Raw genomic sequence first — 17,499 nt, 5'->3', positions numbered from 1 at the left:
ACATATTCCTAGTCCAATATTTATGATTTAAATAACATGCGAGATTGCTAAAGATCCCTCTCCCCATTGTTTCATTGTCAAGTTTTTGTGTGTAACCATAAATAATCTTACTTTGGAGAATTCTAAAAAGTTAGTTTAAAAAGTAGTTTGAAATTTTAGATTAAAATAAAATAAATCTTTTGTTTTACTTCATGAACCTTTAGAGATCAGAAGAATCTTAAAATAACCCATTCTGACTTTCTGCCTGATTAAACTCAACTGTCCATCCCTCTTGGCCTGGGCCAAGGGAGCTGAAAGTTGATGGAGGAAATGACACCATCAAGATAGCTGTAATCACCTTAACTTTATGGCCATGAATATCAACTAAGCACTCAGCACTGCCAGAAATTACACTTCCCACCACCACCACAACAACAAAACAATGACCTCCCTCTTGCCAAAGACAACGTTCGATACTCTCTTATTCGTTCAACAGCAGATGTTGTCTCTCTCTTCTTGGAACACAGTCTTACATCCAGAACTAGGACACAACACATGCCTCTTCTCTTCCGAATTCTCTCTCCACTTCCTTTGCATCTTTTGCTCGTGCTCTCTTCTAGATCTTCATGTTGGCAAGCGTTAGTATTTCTCTTCAGCTCTTTTGTTTTCTCTACATTCACTCTTTTTCTAGTCAAAGTCATTTAACTCCATGGCTTTTTTTTTTTTTTAACATCTTTATTGGAGTATAATTGCTTTACAATGGTGTGTTAGTTTCTGCTTTATAACAAAGTGAATAAGGTATACATATACATATGTTTCCATATCTCTTCCCTCTTGCGTCTCCCTCCCACCCTCCCTATCCCACCCCTCTAGGTGGTCACAAAGCACCGAGCTGATCTCCCTGTGCTATGCGGCTGCTTCCCACTAGCTATCTGTTTTACGTTTGGTAGTGTATATATGTCCATGCCACTCTCTCACTTTGTCACAGCTTACCCTTCCCCCTCCCCATATCCTCAAGTCCATTCTCTAGTAGGTCTGTGTCTTTATTCCCATCTTGCCCCTAGGTTCTTCATGACCTTTTTAAATTTTAGATTCTATATATATGTGTTAGCATATGGTATTTGTTTTTCTCTTTCTGACTTACTTCACTCTGTATGACAGACTCTAGGTCCATCCACCTCACTACAAATAACTCAATTTCGTTTCTTTTTATGGCTGAGTAATATTCCATTGTATACATGTGCCACATCTTCTTTATCCATTCATCTGTTGATGGACACTTAGGTTGTTTCCATGTCCTGGCTCTTGTAAATAGGGCTGCAGTGAACATTTTGGTACATGACTTTTTTGAATTATGGTTTTCTCAGGGTATATGCCCAGTAGTGGGATTGCTGGGTCATATGGTAGTTCTATTTTTAGTTTTTTAAGGAACCTCCTATCTGTTCTCCATAGTGGCTATATCAATTTACATTCTCACCAACAGTGCAAGAGGGTTCCCTTTTCTCCACACGCTCCATGGCTTTTTCTGTCAACATTCTCATGGTTCGCAAGAGGAGACAGACTCAAGAGGTGATTCCCAGACTCTCCCGTGAGCTCTAGACTTATAGAATCCACTGCCCCCTTCGCATCTCCATTCAGATGTCCAATGATGCCTCAGTCTTAAGGCTGAAACCTCTGCAGTCAAATCCACACCCTTGCCCAAGCCTTCCCCACCTCAGTGTTCGTCCAGTGACTCAGACTCAATGCTTAGTGATCATTCTTGATGAATTTCTTTTCTTCACTCTCTACATCTAATGTGCTGGTGATTCATTTTGACTCTACCTCCAAGACATACCTGACTTTCTTCATTTCACTGCCACAACACTGCCCAAACCATTGCATTGCTCACCTGTACTATAGAGATATCTTCCTAAATGGCTTTTCAGCTTCTACCCCCTTTAACAAAGTCCCTCCTCCATATGGCAACCAGGTTGAGCTTTCTAAAGTATACAGCAAATTATGTCAACTGCCTAAAATGCTGTGGTGTTTTTGTGTTGCAGCAGAATAAAATTCAAACTCCTGCAAAGCCCCGTGTAATCTGCTGCCTGCTCATGTCTCTGACCTCATCCTTCCCCTCCCCCACCTTGTCACTCGGTCTCAGTCACTGCTGTCTCCTTCATCCTCTTTGAACACACCCAGAGCATTCCCGCTGTAGTGTTTTTGATGTTTCTTCCCCTTGGAACGTGGATACAAAGTTTGCCTCTGTGTCCAGTTCTGTTCTCAACTGATGTTTCCCTTCCTTGGAGAGGTCTTGCCCTTCTACCTGGGGCCAAAGTATCCTCCCTCCCTCATCACTATCTACAGTATCACTTATTTTATTTTCATCATGGCATTTCCCAATAGTATCTGAAATTGGTTTTTGTTCATAGATTTATTGTCTTGTTTATTCTTTCTCTCCTTTCTAGTGAGATGTAAGGAAAAGGGGGCAAAACTCTAGTCCTGTTCACCAGTGTGTTCTCAAAGTCTAAAATAGGGTTGAGAATAGTGCATGAAAATATAACTGTAACTAACTATTCCATCTCCTAATTTTAAAGAGCAGAAAACCAAGACCAAGAGAAGTAATTTGCCCAAATTAGTGAACAGAGCTGTTATTTAAACACATAAGTAAATTATTGATTCAAATAGAATTCGAATAGAATAGAGATAGAGGTGAAGTTCCGTGGGCACTCAGGATGAGGAGGCATTGCTGAGCCTGGCGGGATAGGAAGTGTGTGTTGATGAAAACTGCAGGAAGAGAGGCCACATGAGCTGTCACGAGGTTGAGGAGGGTGCTATAGGCAGAAGGTACAGCCCGTGCAGAAGCCCGATGAGTTAAGGTGTATGGGTCCTAGAAGAATGCCACGTACTCTAGTGGTTTTTATTTGAGAGAGTGACATGATCAGAGCTGTATTGTAGACAGATAAGCTTGGGGCATAAGAGCTTTTTGAGATGTCAAAGAAGACAAATGCTATGAACTTTATTCTTATGTGTGATGACAGGACGTTTTAGAGCCTTCATGGAAAATACTGGTCACCTAGCAGGTATAGAGAAGAAATATGCACGTCGTGCCTTGATAGCTGGGCAGGATGAGGAAGGACTCTCTCCTCCTCAAGGACGTGCTCTTCTAGCTGCTGTGAATATACATCTTCATTCTGGAATCTCTTTGGATATAACAAAGAGTAACCTCATCTTTGACTGAGTATTGCATTCAAAGGCAGGGCTGCCCAACAGCAGAGCCCAGGCAAGTCCTGTTGGATTTACACCCTGGGCAATTTTGGTCTGGGTCAGCCCCACCATGACCGGGTAGAACTCATTTCACATTCCTGATCTGTCTTCTGTAAGCAGTCATATAGCAATTGTCTTCCAGGCCAACTTATTGAATGTATATTTCTCCCTTTCTGCATAATTTAGTGCTTATCTGCAATTAGAAAGGAACCCACAAAGAGAGGTCCTCGGGAGTGCTGAGGGATTTGTCTACCTGCTCTGATTGAAGTCAAGAGATTTACTTTTCCTCTTTGATTCGGGGGGCAACGCATCGTCTTTTATCATCTGAAAGGGAGCTGCGTTGAGAACCTCTGCCAGTTCTTTCTTTCCAAGAACCTGTCATCACTAAACCTCCCTTAATGAGAGTCTGTGTGTAAATTTCTCAAATTTTTACTTTTATAAATTCCAACCACAGTGCAAATTATACATTATATATATAGTACACATTCATGCCTTGATATAGTATTATCACATTTATTTTTACTTTAGATAATTTGTCATATGTTTTTTGTTATCTTAATTGTCAAGTGTTTTAAAAAATCTTTTGTGAAGATCCTATACAAAATATTCTTCTGTCCTACAACATACGTAATTTACTCAAGAACCTGGGGTCTGTGTAGTCAAGAAAGACTTAACTATCCCACAGATTTATACTTTGACTTTGAATATGTTTTGGCACAAAAGGAGCATATAAGATTGAAAGTAATTTTGGCTTCCACACTTGATTTATATTTGTTTGTGAACTATGGTTCCATTGGCTGAAATGCTTCGAAAACTGATGCTAATGAGATTCAAGTCCCTGTGAAATCTGATTCTCAGATGCCATCATGTTCTAGAGTGTGATTTTTCTTTCGATTTTTCAATTTTTATTTTGAAAATAATTATCTTAATCTATTTCCAACAATCCAAAAGAGGCTACTAGCTTTAATTCCATAACTCTTTATAAGACAGGCAAGAAGCAAGCATAATTAACCCTTAATCACTATCTTAGAGAAATGGAGCAAAGATCAATAAAGGACTTTTCCAAATGAAGTATAATATATACGTATCTACAAGCAGCATTAATAGGTGATCATTCTAATAGATAATGTTCTCTTTCACCTTTAATATAGAAAATGACCAGGTAGTTGTACCATATCTTCGTGTCCATGCTTCTGAGACTTTCAATGGACAAACGTTTTGGAGAATTGTCAATTCTATATCTTTTGAAGCTGCATTAAAAATAACAACTTAGGTAAACATCTTGTCTAACCAATAAGACAAATTTTGATATGCTGAGTTTTTGTTTATTCAAGAAATACTTATTAAATACTTATTATATGCTTGCCTGTTCTAGCCAATGGGAGCAGAGTAGCAAACTAAACAAAATTTTACCCAGAGTTTATGTGTTTATATCTAACCAGATCTCCTTCCCCCACCCTTCCCTCCACAATTATTTGTTTGTTCAGCTATGTTTCATGCTGAGCATGTAAAATCAAATAAACATGAAGTAAAAACTGTCTTGTTTTGTGAATTCTCACTCTCTATTTCCCTTTTCCAGCTTATACCTTCCAAGTTACATGTGAATTGAATTACACTTTTATGATGATATCTTCCGAGGCTAATTTTAGACCATAAAATACTCTTTCTTATCCTTTATCAAGATGGCATCTTTAGAACAGATATAAAGCAATCCCTAATCTAGAACTTACATGGCTGTATCCACCTTTTATTTATTTTATTTACTTAAAATATACAGTTTTGGGCCATATCTGAGGCAGCCCTGATACCACATACGCCTAAATTCAGATCTGAATGTTGGGGCTTTCATTTTGCTGCCCATCCTGTTTGGCTTGAGATGTTTTGGGCAATAGGATATTTGACTGCTAGGGACTCAGAATTGACGACCATCTTCACGGTCACTCTTAAGAGAGCCAGAATTTGTATCTAGAACCATAGAAATAAAAGACAAACATGTAAACCCAAGGAAACAATTAGCTTCCCATTACAACATTTTATCATCCAGTCCTGTGTAGGTCTGTGTCAACACAGGTCGACAGCGTCGTAGAATTTTATTAGACAATGTGAAAACTCATCTGCGAGTTTTACGGCCGTCCATCATTGCTCGCACTCACAGTCCAGAGGCTCTCCGTTGTTGTGAATGACAATTGGGCGCAGTGGCTGGCTACTACGGCCAACCTAGACGTTGCGATTTCTCACCGACAGGTGCTCTTCCCTAATTGCCTCCGTTAGTTCCCGTTTATCGCAAGACTGCATGTCCTGATTCGTATTCTCTTTACCGAACACCAAACCAGAACTAACAGCTCCAGTGTGCAGTGAGACAGTCATCCTCCCACCCTCCACGGACTATTTCAGTCCGGGGTCGTTGTCAACAGGACTGTCCTGAGTGTATGGTCTGATGCCTAGTTTTCTAACCTGGGCAGGACTTCAGGCTGCAGGGAAAAACACTGCCAGTGGAAAGTCAAACCAAGAAGTCTGTGATCTGTGAAAAGTGCTAACGAAAAAAGACACATTCTTTGGAGGGGGTGGGTTTGAGCTGAATGTCCTAGAAAGCCAGACCTACACTGCCACTCAACAGGAGCAAACAGCAGTTGTCCTGGGGTGCAGATTCTGCAGTTCATCTCAAGGCGATGCTTTTCCTAAGTATTCGAGCAAGAAAGCATGGCTTGTTTCTTGGATATTTTTTTCAATAAGCAGAGGACTTTAACAGTATTTAAAGTACCATTTTTATAAATCATATTTATTTATATAAATTTTGCATTGTATATACTGCTTTCAAACATATTATATAACTGCTACCCTATGAGTTCCTATCTACTTTTCTCCCTCCCTTCCTTCCTTGTCTTGTTTTTTCCTCCTCCTCCTTTTTTTTCTTCCTTCTCCTCCTTTGTTAACAGATAAGGAAAGCTGAGGGTCCTGTAGGTCAGTTCATTTGCCTGAGGCTATACAACTTTTAAGTAGATGAGCTGGGACCAAAATCCAGCCCTCTAGATTCCAAAAACTATACCTTTTCTGCTGTCCCATAGGTCCTATTCCATAGAATGTTCATCAAGGAAATGACAGCAAACATGCAGCCTGTAACCTTCATGTATCTAAGTTCTTGAGTATCTGTTACTACACAAGGGAAGCAAAGAAGTGACTGACTACATTTTTTATTTTCCTGTGAACAGGGTCTGAATTTGATCAGTCTTAAGTGTTATACTCATGTATAAGTCTAAGTGCTATACTCTTGCTGAAGTTCTACATCTTTTTCTTTTCTTATCCAAGGGTACCATTTCTTCAGCCATGGCCCTGCTCTTTTAGGAAATAGGTGAAGGAGAATTACAAGATGAAACACAAAGGACTAAAAGAGTGAAAGTCAGATATCAACAAGGAGTCAGACATCACAATATATTGGGGTCAGAAATTTAAAGTGCCAGTGTTTGGAGGTGTTTTGATGTTACCATCGCAAAGGAAAATGCTATTTATTCAGAGCAGTTGGAGGGGGCAGAGGTATACAAGTGGCATGGATGAGTCTTTGGCAGTGGCTTCTCAAGGTCATGTCAAAGACATTGCTCATTCTTGGACCATGAGTTTTTAGGCTTTGCAGTGTAAATCTCATATTAAGTTACCGTACTGCTATATTTTGCTGTTTTTATTCTCTTGGTATTAAAAAAAAAAAAAGTCTGGTGCTGTGTGCTTACCTGAGCTGCCACAGAACAATTCATTATGTCTAAATCAGTGATTAACTTAAAATGGGATGTGGAGTCAGGCTAGCAGGAAAAGAATTATAGCAGGGAGTGGCAGCATGTGAGTGTGTGAATGTCTGTTTCTCTACCTTTGACTTATATGTCGCAAGAACAGAAGTCTTTGCTGTTCCAGCAGTGATGTCCTTTCAGTTCCAGTACTATTCCTTACAACTGCTATGACTCCTTTTTGCTTGTGTGGGGAACTTTAAATTGATATAAATAGTGCACATAGTAGAGTGGGTTGCCTGCAGGATGTCCTCTCTTAAGGGGGGCTTCTTTCCCTTTCTCATGCTTCCTTTCATGATGCTACCATCCTCCCCAGCTTCTCTTACTGCCTGACATTATCCTAGTTCCTCCAATACTGCTCTGGTCCCCTCTGTGATCAGCCTACATCACAGAATAGCTCCCACAGAGAAGTCCTCTAGTTAGCTTAACCACCTGCAGAAAAACTCTCCTGTTTTCTCTACTGGTAAGCTTGTTATGTTCTGGTTTATAACTTCAAAAATATTTAGAATTGTTTAAAGGAGGCTCAGCCCCTTTAAAAAGCCGCTTCAGCAAGCAGGATGACACAGGCAGTGATGAAAACCAAAGCTGTTGAGAGCTACAGCTGTCTGGTCCTTTCGTATGCAGATTTATGGAATGAGGAGGGGGGTTTGAGAAGGAGATGAGGGAAGACTCACAAGAGAGTAGGCAAACACACAGTGAAGAACAGGGGCTCGGGCTTCAGTCTCCCAGGAAATGCAGGCAGACTCCAGGAATCAATAGTGTTTACCATTGGACAGGACTTTTATAATCCCAATAATGTGATCTAGTCCAATCTCCTTATTTTACAGAAAGGGCAAATGTTTTGCTGAAGGTCACAGAGCTAGCAAACACAACTTCAGGAAGCTTCTGAGGCCAAGTGTTGTGTTCTTTTCACTCTGTCTCACCCTGTGCTAGACACATAGTAGGTTGTCGGTATATATGTGTCTAATGGATCAATGATTGGATAAAAGCATTTACGATAACCAATGGGTGTCTTAAACATCTAGCATCCTCCTGTACAATTTTAAACAAGTTAGGCATGGAGCTGAAAAAAGGTAGACAAGTAAGTCTTGTGGCATTGGCGTTTTTGTCTGGATGAAGTCACATTTATTTGATGGTTTCATTAATTAAAAACCGGGAGTGCCCGCAAATGCCTGCATGGCCTTCAATGGCCACTGACTATACCCTGAGCCACACACATGAATGTGAATAAAGGTAAGCAAGCAGCTCCAGGTTAAAGTAAAAAGATTTTTATAAATATTATGCTTCTCCAAAGCCACACGGTTCTTTGATTTTAGATACCTTTAAGATGGCACCTCATGTTTTATTTTCTTTCCTGATGGAGTAAAATGTCTTACTTATAATCATTTCCAACTTATTTCTCAACTTGATCATTGCAATGCACTTCTGATGCCAGCTACCCAGAGTTAGGACAGAAGTCTCCTCACTTCAGACACCAGCTGTAAATTCAGGCGTTCCCAGGCCACTCACATTTCAGACCAACTGGTTACAGATTTGGGTGTTTCCATTTACCCCTTCAGGTTTGTTGATTCACTAGAATGACTCACAGAACTCAAGAATTCAGGATTACAGCTTTGTGGGTTTTTTATTTTTTTATTTTTTTATTTTTTGGTTTAAACAGCAGAAATTTATTTCTCACAGTTCTGGAAGTTGGGAAGTCTGAGATCAAGGTGCCGGCAGATTTGGTGTCTGGTGAGAACCCGTGTCCTGGCTCACACATGGCCATCCTCTTGCTGTGTCCTCACATGTTAGAAGGGACACAGGAGCTCTCTGGAGTCTCTTATATAAGGGCACTAATCCCATTCATGTGGGCTCCACCCTAGGATTACAGTCTTATTATAAAGGATATAAATGCGGACTAGTCAAAAGAAGAAGTCTGGCAGCACCCCAAATATGAAGCTTCCATGACCTCAGGCTGCATCTCCTTCCCAGCACATCAACATGTATCACCAACCAGGAAGCTCATCTGAGCTTCAGTGTCCAGAGTTTTTATTTGATGTCTCATTATGATGACATAAATGACTGAATCATTGGCCACATGTTTGAACTCACTCTCCATCTGCCCTCCCCTCCTGGAGGCTGGGCTGATCTCATGTGGCTCAAAGCCACACCCTCCAATTACACAATTGGTCTTTCCCATGTGGCCAGTCCTCATCCTGAGTCACCTCATTAACATAAACTATCTGGGCCCATTATGAATAACAAAGACACCCTTATCACTGGGGAAAGTCCAAAAATTTAGAGGGTACCTCCCAGGAACAAATTCTTTATTATACAGTAATCGTGTTACTGTGTCACTAGGTTATTAAAAAATACTTTGTTTAGAAAGAGAAAAAAATAAATCTATGTCAGTAATGGTCCTGACCCGCAGCCCTTTGAAAGGGAAGACTAGCCACTTGCTGTGCTGCCCATTAAGGCAGTTCTGCTCTCTAGTCCCAATCATTGGGATTTATAGACACCAGATCCCTTGATTATTGGTAAATGCTGGGGTCCGTGCCTTGCTGACTCACCACTGCAAACGACAAAATACCATGGTACCACTTGAAAGATTTGGTACTGCAGCTAGGAGAAGAGGGGGTTCCAGGAGAAGAGGGGGTTTTACACCTCCAACCGCAGTGCTCTTTTACTTCTCTGGCATTCTCTTCCTATTCTAGGTTAACTCTTACACAGCCCATTTTATCAGCTTTGTAAAATAAACAATAAAGTTATTAAATTCTACAACTATTATAAAGAGCTGACATTTATTATTCACTTACTCTGTGTAAGATTCTGTGCCAAGTTCAGCATATACATTAGCACATTTAATTCTCAAAGCATCCTTCTGAGATGAGGACTACTCTTATCCTTATTTGACAGATGGAGAAGTGGATGTCTCCAGAACTTAAGAAAAGGGACCCAGGTCCCTGAGGTAGTATGTAGCAGAGCTGCCAGGGACCCAAGTTCTCATTTGGCTGATGCCAGGAATCTATTAACCATGTGCTATACTGCCTTCAAGGGACTGTACTGGGAGGCCATATAAGGGTATAAATCATATGTAAGAGACAAATTTTACACAAAAATGTTACTCACTTTGGTTATTATCTATTTCAAGTTTCTATAGTTATTTCTAACTGTTAGTCCTAATTCACCTTTACTGCTAAGGGCATGATAGTGTACTAATTAAGAGCAAAGACTCTACTGCCAGATTATTTGGCTTTACTTAATAGCTGTGTGACTTGGAGCAATGTTCTTAACCTCTCTGTACCTTAATTTTCCATCTGTAGTGGCATAATAGTAATATTTCTTACATAAGGTTGGTGTGAGAAAATTTAATGAGCTCTTAAATGTAAAAAACATAGACCAGAATCTGGCAGAGTAAACACTATGGAATTGTTAGCTATTGTTATTTTTTCCCCAACATTCCAAGGTGGGACTGTATAACTTTAATATTTTATAACTTTATGTTTCTAAGCATTTTGACTTTTAAGAGGAAATCATTTTTTCTTTGTCCAGAGCCAAAATGTTGTGTTAAACCTCTCTCCTCAAAACTATCCCCACTACTCCATCTTTTCTGTTAATAAATTCCTTTTCAGTCTTTCAAAATCCAACTCAACTGTTATCTTCTGTAAAGCCTTCCAGACTTTTCTGCCACCCCTGAAACCCCACACAGAACGCATTCCACCCTCTACCAGTCACACAGCTCTTTGAACACTCACTATTCCTGTACTTGTCATGATGTACTTCTCATCAATGTTGGTTTGTAATCTGCCTCTGCCAATGGAATACAGGCTCCAAGAGCCAGATCCTATGTAATGCATGCCTCCAAGTCTTCAAGGCTGAACACAATAAAGAGCACAAGTAGATTCACAATTAAATTCACAAAGTTTCATCTAAAAATATGGCCTAAATTAGACTCATCTTTGGGCAAAGGGTTCTCAGTGTCTGCTCTGTGAGGCTACTACAGCTCTAATACTTTTTGCCCCCAGATTATCTCTCTTTGATTAATCTCAGCTTCTATTTCATATTCAATTCTAACACATATTTATTGAGTTCCTTATCTAGAGGGCTAACAGGGAAGCCTAAGTTTTCACATCCTGGAACGAAAGGATGATCTCCTAACCTGTGGGCATAATGACCTCTCTGATGAAGTATGTAGTATCAGCAGCAAAAGGCCTACAAGTGATCAAGCAGGAAAGGGGATGCCGATTTTTTTTCCCCACCCAAGTGTATAAAATAAAAAGTGACACATACTTTGGATCCAATGGTGATGTGCCAGACTGGAGGGGTGCAAGTGTGTAACAGATCAAGTTGATGCATTAAGCAGCCTACTGTCCAATGAGAAAGGCTGATATATATATATTAAACACCCAGTTTTCTTCATTATTAACAATATGTCACATCCTGGACATTTGTCTCTCTCCTGAATTGCCATATTCCCAGTGTTGAAAAGTGAAAGCATCATAAGGATTTAGAGTCAGGCAGACCTTGTGTCTTAGTTTAGGTTAGTTCTGAAGTAGACTCTGAGACAAGTAGTTTATTTGCAAGGGGATCCCAGGAAACCCTGGTTGGAGGGGGCACAGTTTTGGATAGTAAAGGTATCCAGTGAAGGGAATGCTATCAAGTAAGTTATCACTATGGGAGTCAAGTTTGATCCCACTAGGGAAACCTGGGAGCCAGTGTTATTACCCCCCAAGAGTGAGAGAGCTGGGGTATTTGTATACCAATTCCTGTTCGTTGTTGGTCGAAAGCTGATGCAGAGGGGAGTTATTTCCCAGGCAATTCTGGCCTGTCTCAAGAGCTGGTAAAGCAGGGAACAGAGGGAGGAGAAATCATCAGGAAAAGAAATGCAGTTGTGGGTTGGAAGTTGGAAATCAATGATAGGATTAAGAGGGTATCAACAAGGCATCAACAGCCTTTACTACAACTAAGTTTGAATCCTGGTTCTGCCACTTATGACTTTGGACAAGTTAGTTAATACCTCTGTGTCCCAGGTCCTCGCTTGTAAAACGGGGATAAGAACACCTGCTTTACAGCAGTGTTTGTTAGGATTAAATGGGATCCTGGGTGTAAATTACCAGGCATATAGTGAAGCCTCAGAAGTCATATGGTCTTATTAAATCAGTGTTTGATGTGTGAGTATTTCATTAATTGCCTGAGTAGTTCATTCACTTTATCAATTACCTGCTTTTCCAGGAGGATTATTACCGAGCAGCATAAATATCTCAATAGTTTTAGGCTTTGGGTGTCAAGTTCTGGAGCCCTGGAACATTGTGATGTTTAGTTCGGAGTGACGGATGGTGTGGCACCATCCCCCGTACTTGAGGGGCATGTAGCGGGCATCACCTGGGAAGTTTGGGATCTGATTTCAGTTGTAGGCTTGTGTAGAAACATGTTTTCCCAAATTTTCAGGCTAACATCGCTTATTGGTCATTTTTTTCCCGCTGATTGCTCTGCCCACATTGTTAAGATTTTGCCACCTCAAGGGGTATCTCAATTTAAAGGAAGAATTACTTCAGCTTTCCTCATTTCCTGGGTAAAAAGAATGCCAAGAAAGAGCAATTTACCTGGAATCCCCACAGAGAAAAAGTTTTCTATAGCCAAGTTATAATTACAAACAGAATTTAGTAACATAATCTCAAATGGCTTATTGAAGATTGGAGGGTCAGTGATGACCTTGAAATGCTAAATTGTGGGAACTGTGTGTTGACTTTTGTGACTACTAATCTAATTTACAATAACTTTATAAACATTGAACACTAAATATTGAAAACATTAAGAAAAATGAGCCACATGACAAATTGTCTTTGCTAGTCATCCCAATTAGCAAGGTCCTGAAAGTAATTAGTCTAGGCTGAACAGAAATCAGGCAACAGGGGAGTGAAAAATTTAATCAAACTTGAAATTCTGACCTGTTAAAGTAGAACTGGTTTAAAACCTCTGATTGTGCTACTTATCACTTTGGAGCCTGTTTACTTGAATAGACCTGCTAAATTTTGCAGTGACTAGATTAACTTTAGAAGGCAGAGTTTTCCATTCCACTCAGTTGGTTTCGGTGCCCATTCTGTATCATAGAGTCTGTCCCATAGATGCAGACAGCAAAATCTTGACAAATTTTGGAGCTTTAAATGAAACAACTCACTCCCAGCAATTCCTGTAGCCTGTGATTAATCACCCCTGGTAACTTTTAATTTCTTCCTTCTAAGTTTTCTTTTTAAATTTGTTTTCCTCTCCTTTACAAAGGAATTTCACTGTTGCTGGACTATATAACCTCTCAGTAATTCTGTTTGTAGAAATAGAGATATTTCTGAAAAATGAAGCAATAGAAATTGAGTTATAAACATGGTAAATTAATGAGAAATCCTTATTAATCTTAGTGCTATTTATTTAGTTATGTTTCATTTTTAAAAATTTTTATAATTTTCATACCTATACAAAATTAGAGAGCATAGTATAGTGAATTCTCTTTTACCCAATACCAAATTTCAAGGTGTATTTTAAATGTGCAAAGAGCCTCTATAAATTTTCATCTCCATCTCCCAAAAGTAAAAGCCTGCAATTACATTTTTCAACCCTATAAAAATTTCTTAATTCTTAGAGATATTACATTTTCAATTTGTTAGTTGTCTATGGATGTGTTAGAATCTTGTTTATTATTTTTTTCCTGGGTCAAATACCATCTGTGTCTCTGTTTCTATGGCTTCCTCTCTTTCTCTCTCTTGTTGGCTGGTTCAATCTTATACACCTGGGGCTTTCCATGGATTAGAAATGGCCTAGAACACATTACCTTCTCCTGACCCATGGAATGCTCCAAATCCCCCTTGATATGAAGACAGCAGCTGGTCAAGAAGAAATGACCAGAATGGCCAACAACCTGGGACAGATATCCAAGGTCACTGAGGAGAGAACCGTATCTCTTCAAACTTTGCTTAACTTGAGGGGGAAAGGTTTCCAGATCAGTGAAGAGTTTGCATTAGAGGTTGGAGATGACTCTTCATTTCTTTGGGGTAGTTTAGCCATTTGCCCATCAGAATATGTGTTTATTGTGAGTCATGAATGAGAGAAAAGGAGTTGGGGACGCCAGAATATTATTCTTGTATTTCACTGGAACTATTTATGCTGAGCTGCTTTCACTTACTACCTCCTGCGCTGCCACCTGCCAGAAGCAGCCTGCCTCATCGGAGCGCCGTCTGCTATTGCTGGAGCATGAGGGCCTTGGCCTCCCTGCGAAGGTGCTGTATGTTGGCACCGCGGGCCAGCAACCCCTCATGCTTGAACGTAGTTGGCACCCACAGGATGAACAGGAGTCATTTATTTTCTGGTCCAAGTATTCTAGCTAAACCATATCTACTTACTATGAAATCACAAAGTGATAGACAAAATATGCAGCCTTTTCTGAAATGAATATATCTCTCTATTTAGAGAGTAATGCGTAATTTATTGGTGAGCTAGCATAGGGCTATAACGTGTGTGTCTGTGTGTGTGATAATGTCAGCTTTATTTTTACTTCTATCAAAATGCATTTAAGTGTATTTTGGAGACAGAGTGAAAGGGACTTTGAAAAGCATCTTCCCAATCTTTTGAGGCAAATTAGTAGAAGGTGAAGAGAAGAGCTATAGGTAAAAACAGGAATAAAATAGGTTTTTTGATAAATTTTGACAGCTACTCTGGTTAGGTCTAGACAAACTTCAACCTCAACAGTGAGCCTATGGCAGTTTGGAAAAGTTAACTGTATTCAGTTTTTCCCCAGCTTTGGATTCCTGAATGCAGAAAAAAATAATACTTCTATAAATGATCATTCACTTTTGCTATCACTTATTTGACTATAAACATCTAAATGAGAATGAAATCTTTGATTTCGTGATGTTTGGTGTTTTCTAACAAAAGCAGTCATCTACTGACTGCAGATAGTGGTGGTTTATGACCCAAAAGGGAGACTTCTTTTTCCAACATTCAGTTCTGTCACTTAGCATCCTAAAGTTTCCTGTGTACAAGGTGCAAAGACATTGATTAATTTGGATAGACTTTCTGTTACAATAAATAGACCAAAGATCACTAATGGCGTATGCGGAATAGAAGTTTATTTTTCATTTCTGTAAAGAGTCCAAGACAGATCTAGATAAGTAGGGGAGCTCTACTTCACACAGTAATTTTATGACATTTGACAAGGGTTCTGCTGACTTGATGACTTTGTGGATGTCACATCCAACAGCAGGGAGGCTGTCTCATGAGAGGATTTTATGACCAGGCTTGGAAGAGGCACATTTTGAGTGAGTTACTTCTCTCATACTATTGGCTGATAGATAGTCATGTGGTCTTAACTGCAAAGGAGGCTGGGAAATGTAGTCTAGCTGTGTGTCCCAGCAGAAGAGTACATCTCTGCCGCACTATCTTTCCTCAGTCACTAGGATAGGAAGAATACGAGGACACAATCAACTATAATATGAGGTGGAAAGTCGAAATTCTACATAGTAAATAATTGGTAAGTATGTACATTCAAGGCCGTGGGCTCGCACCAAATAGAATACAAAAGATGAATAGATGCTGGAGTTTACAATTTAGGAGGAGGGATACTGTAGTCATACTGGCAGTGCTGGGATGAAAACAACATGAGAGCAGGGCTCTTGTCTGAACTGTTTCCAGGTGAATCCTCGATGTCCAGCACACTGCATGACGTATATTAGAATTTAGTAAATATGTGATAAATAACGAATGAATTCTACGTCAAGGTAGAGCATCCCTCAAATTAAAAAAAAAGAAGAAGGATAGAATAGACATGATTGTATTAAATTAGCTTTTGGAGCTGACATCACAACCACACAAAAGAAGGCAGCTAAAATCATTTACTAATGCTGAATTTAAAAAAAATTATCAAGGACATGGTTTTTCTTCTTCTTAATGAAAACAAACTTTTCTGGACCTTGAATCTACCTTTCATGCAAACTGAGAAGCCTCCCGTGGAGGTGCTATAATGAAGGTAACTTACTCAGTGTTTTCAGGCAATAAGAGTCTTCTTTTATCACTTACCACATCAATAATATTTAAAGGACCCTCTAAAGACATACTTATTAGTAGACAAATGAGGTAATAAGAATTTCTTTTACTTAAGCATGGCTACAGACTGGATTTATCTCCCCAGTATGGGTCATTACCAATGTCATAAGTGTTTCCAGAAAAGTCTTCTGCCATCATTACCAAGTCTTTATTAGCACTTGCAGTGTGGGAAATGTGACAACAGATTTTCTGCTCAAGTCTGGATATTTCTCATCGTCCCATAGCCTCAGTGACCCCAGCTCCAAGACCCTCTTTGTGCTTTCCAGATTCTAAAAGGTGTTCACTCTACTTTCTAAGCAAGAATTGTTAGGTCCGTGGTACCATAATCCATTGCACTCAGGAAACACATGGTTTGAAGTTGTGGGTGTCATTGGAATGAAGGAATAAGGATCAGAATTTGGGAAATTTAATCTATTTCTTCATTTGTCTCTAGAATATACCACAAATGGAATTTGTATGATTCCATTCAGGATGGAGTTGAGAAGTGTTTTCAGTTTGGAGTTCAATGCGAAGTTTATTTCAAAGTGACTAAATTAAACCTTCAAATGGCTGCTTTGGGATTTTGATATAAAATAATCTCATTCATTGAAATTTGGTCAATAAAAAGAAAAATCACTTTAACTATCCAAGCTGATTCAAGCCTTGCTGACTCTGTATGTTTGTGACTTTGCTCAGGGCTGTCTCTCTTAGAAATCCTACTGTTCCACATCTTTGTCTGACCACATCCTGTCTGCTGGGCAAGGCTCATGGTAAATGCCTCCACCTTTCCCAAAGCCTTTCCAGATTGATCTCTTCCTCTTTTAAATATGGTTCAATCCTGTTTGACAGTTATTTGCCTAATTCTCCCTCACCCTGTTACATCATAAAGTCTTTGTGGACAGGCATTGTTTCTTCATCTTTTCCTTTCTCCCAGAATCTAATCACTGAACCTGTCATATAATAGTGATGCAAATACATGGTCAATTGAACTGAAGCAAAAGGATTTGTATTTGAAATGTGGACAGTTTAAAAATTCAAGAACACAGACTTATGGGGTCCTCATTAGTAAATCTAATTACAGCTCCGGGTTCTGATTACACTTACTGGGGTAAAATGTTGACTGTCCTTGTTTGTACTGCTGAAAGAAAGACGTGAAATTGTGTACTCAGGACAGCCAAAGGGAGAAATACCATGGAAATTCCAACCATACGCTAAAGAAGCAGCAGCTCTTGATGGGTATTTCTATAACATTTTTTCCTCAGTAAAGCACACCTGAAGGATGTGAAGCTCTCCCATCAGTGGCAGTTGTTGAGTAATGACTCTCAAATGAAGAGACACACACCCTGTCAAGGGGCATATCAGATTCACTTTTGTGTTTTTCATTTGTTTCCCATATGCATATGTAGTCCACAGGCACAACTGTAGAGTATATGCTACATTGAATATCATTTTCACA

General features: G+C 39.5%; 1 protein-coding gene across 1 annotated transcript in view; it reads right to left on the bottom strand.

Annotated features, from left to right (window-relative positions):
* Positions 1-5,434: 5,434 nt before the first annotated feature.
* Positions 5,435-17,499, bottom strand: part of LOC309646905 (uncharacterized protein) — a gene marked incomplete at its 3' end in the record, with an annotated part of 286,525 nt that continues 274,460 nt past the window's right edge. The window contains exon 3 of the mRNA XM_082433736.1: positions 5,435-15,676. Within this exon, the coding sequence (XP_082289862.1) occupies positions 15,562-15,676 (115 nt within the window). The remainder of the gene's footprint in view (positions 15,677-17,499) is intronic.

The sequence above is a fragment of the Balaenoptera physalus genome, assembly GCF_965194825.1.
Source record: "Balaenoptera physalus genome assembly, chromosome: 17".
Lineage (NCBI taxonomy): Eukaryota > Metazoa > Chordata > Mammalia > Artiodactyla > Balaenopteridae > Balaenoptera > Balaenoptera physalus.
Note: the sequence above shows the minus strand (reverse complement) of the source record. Positions and strands in the feature narration are given on the sequence as shown.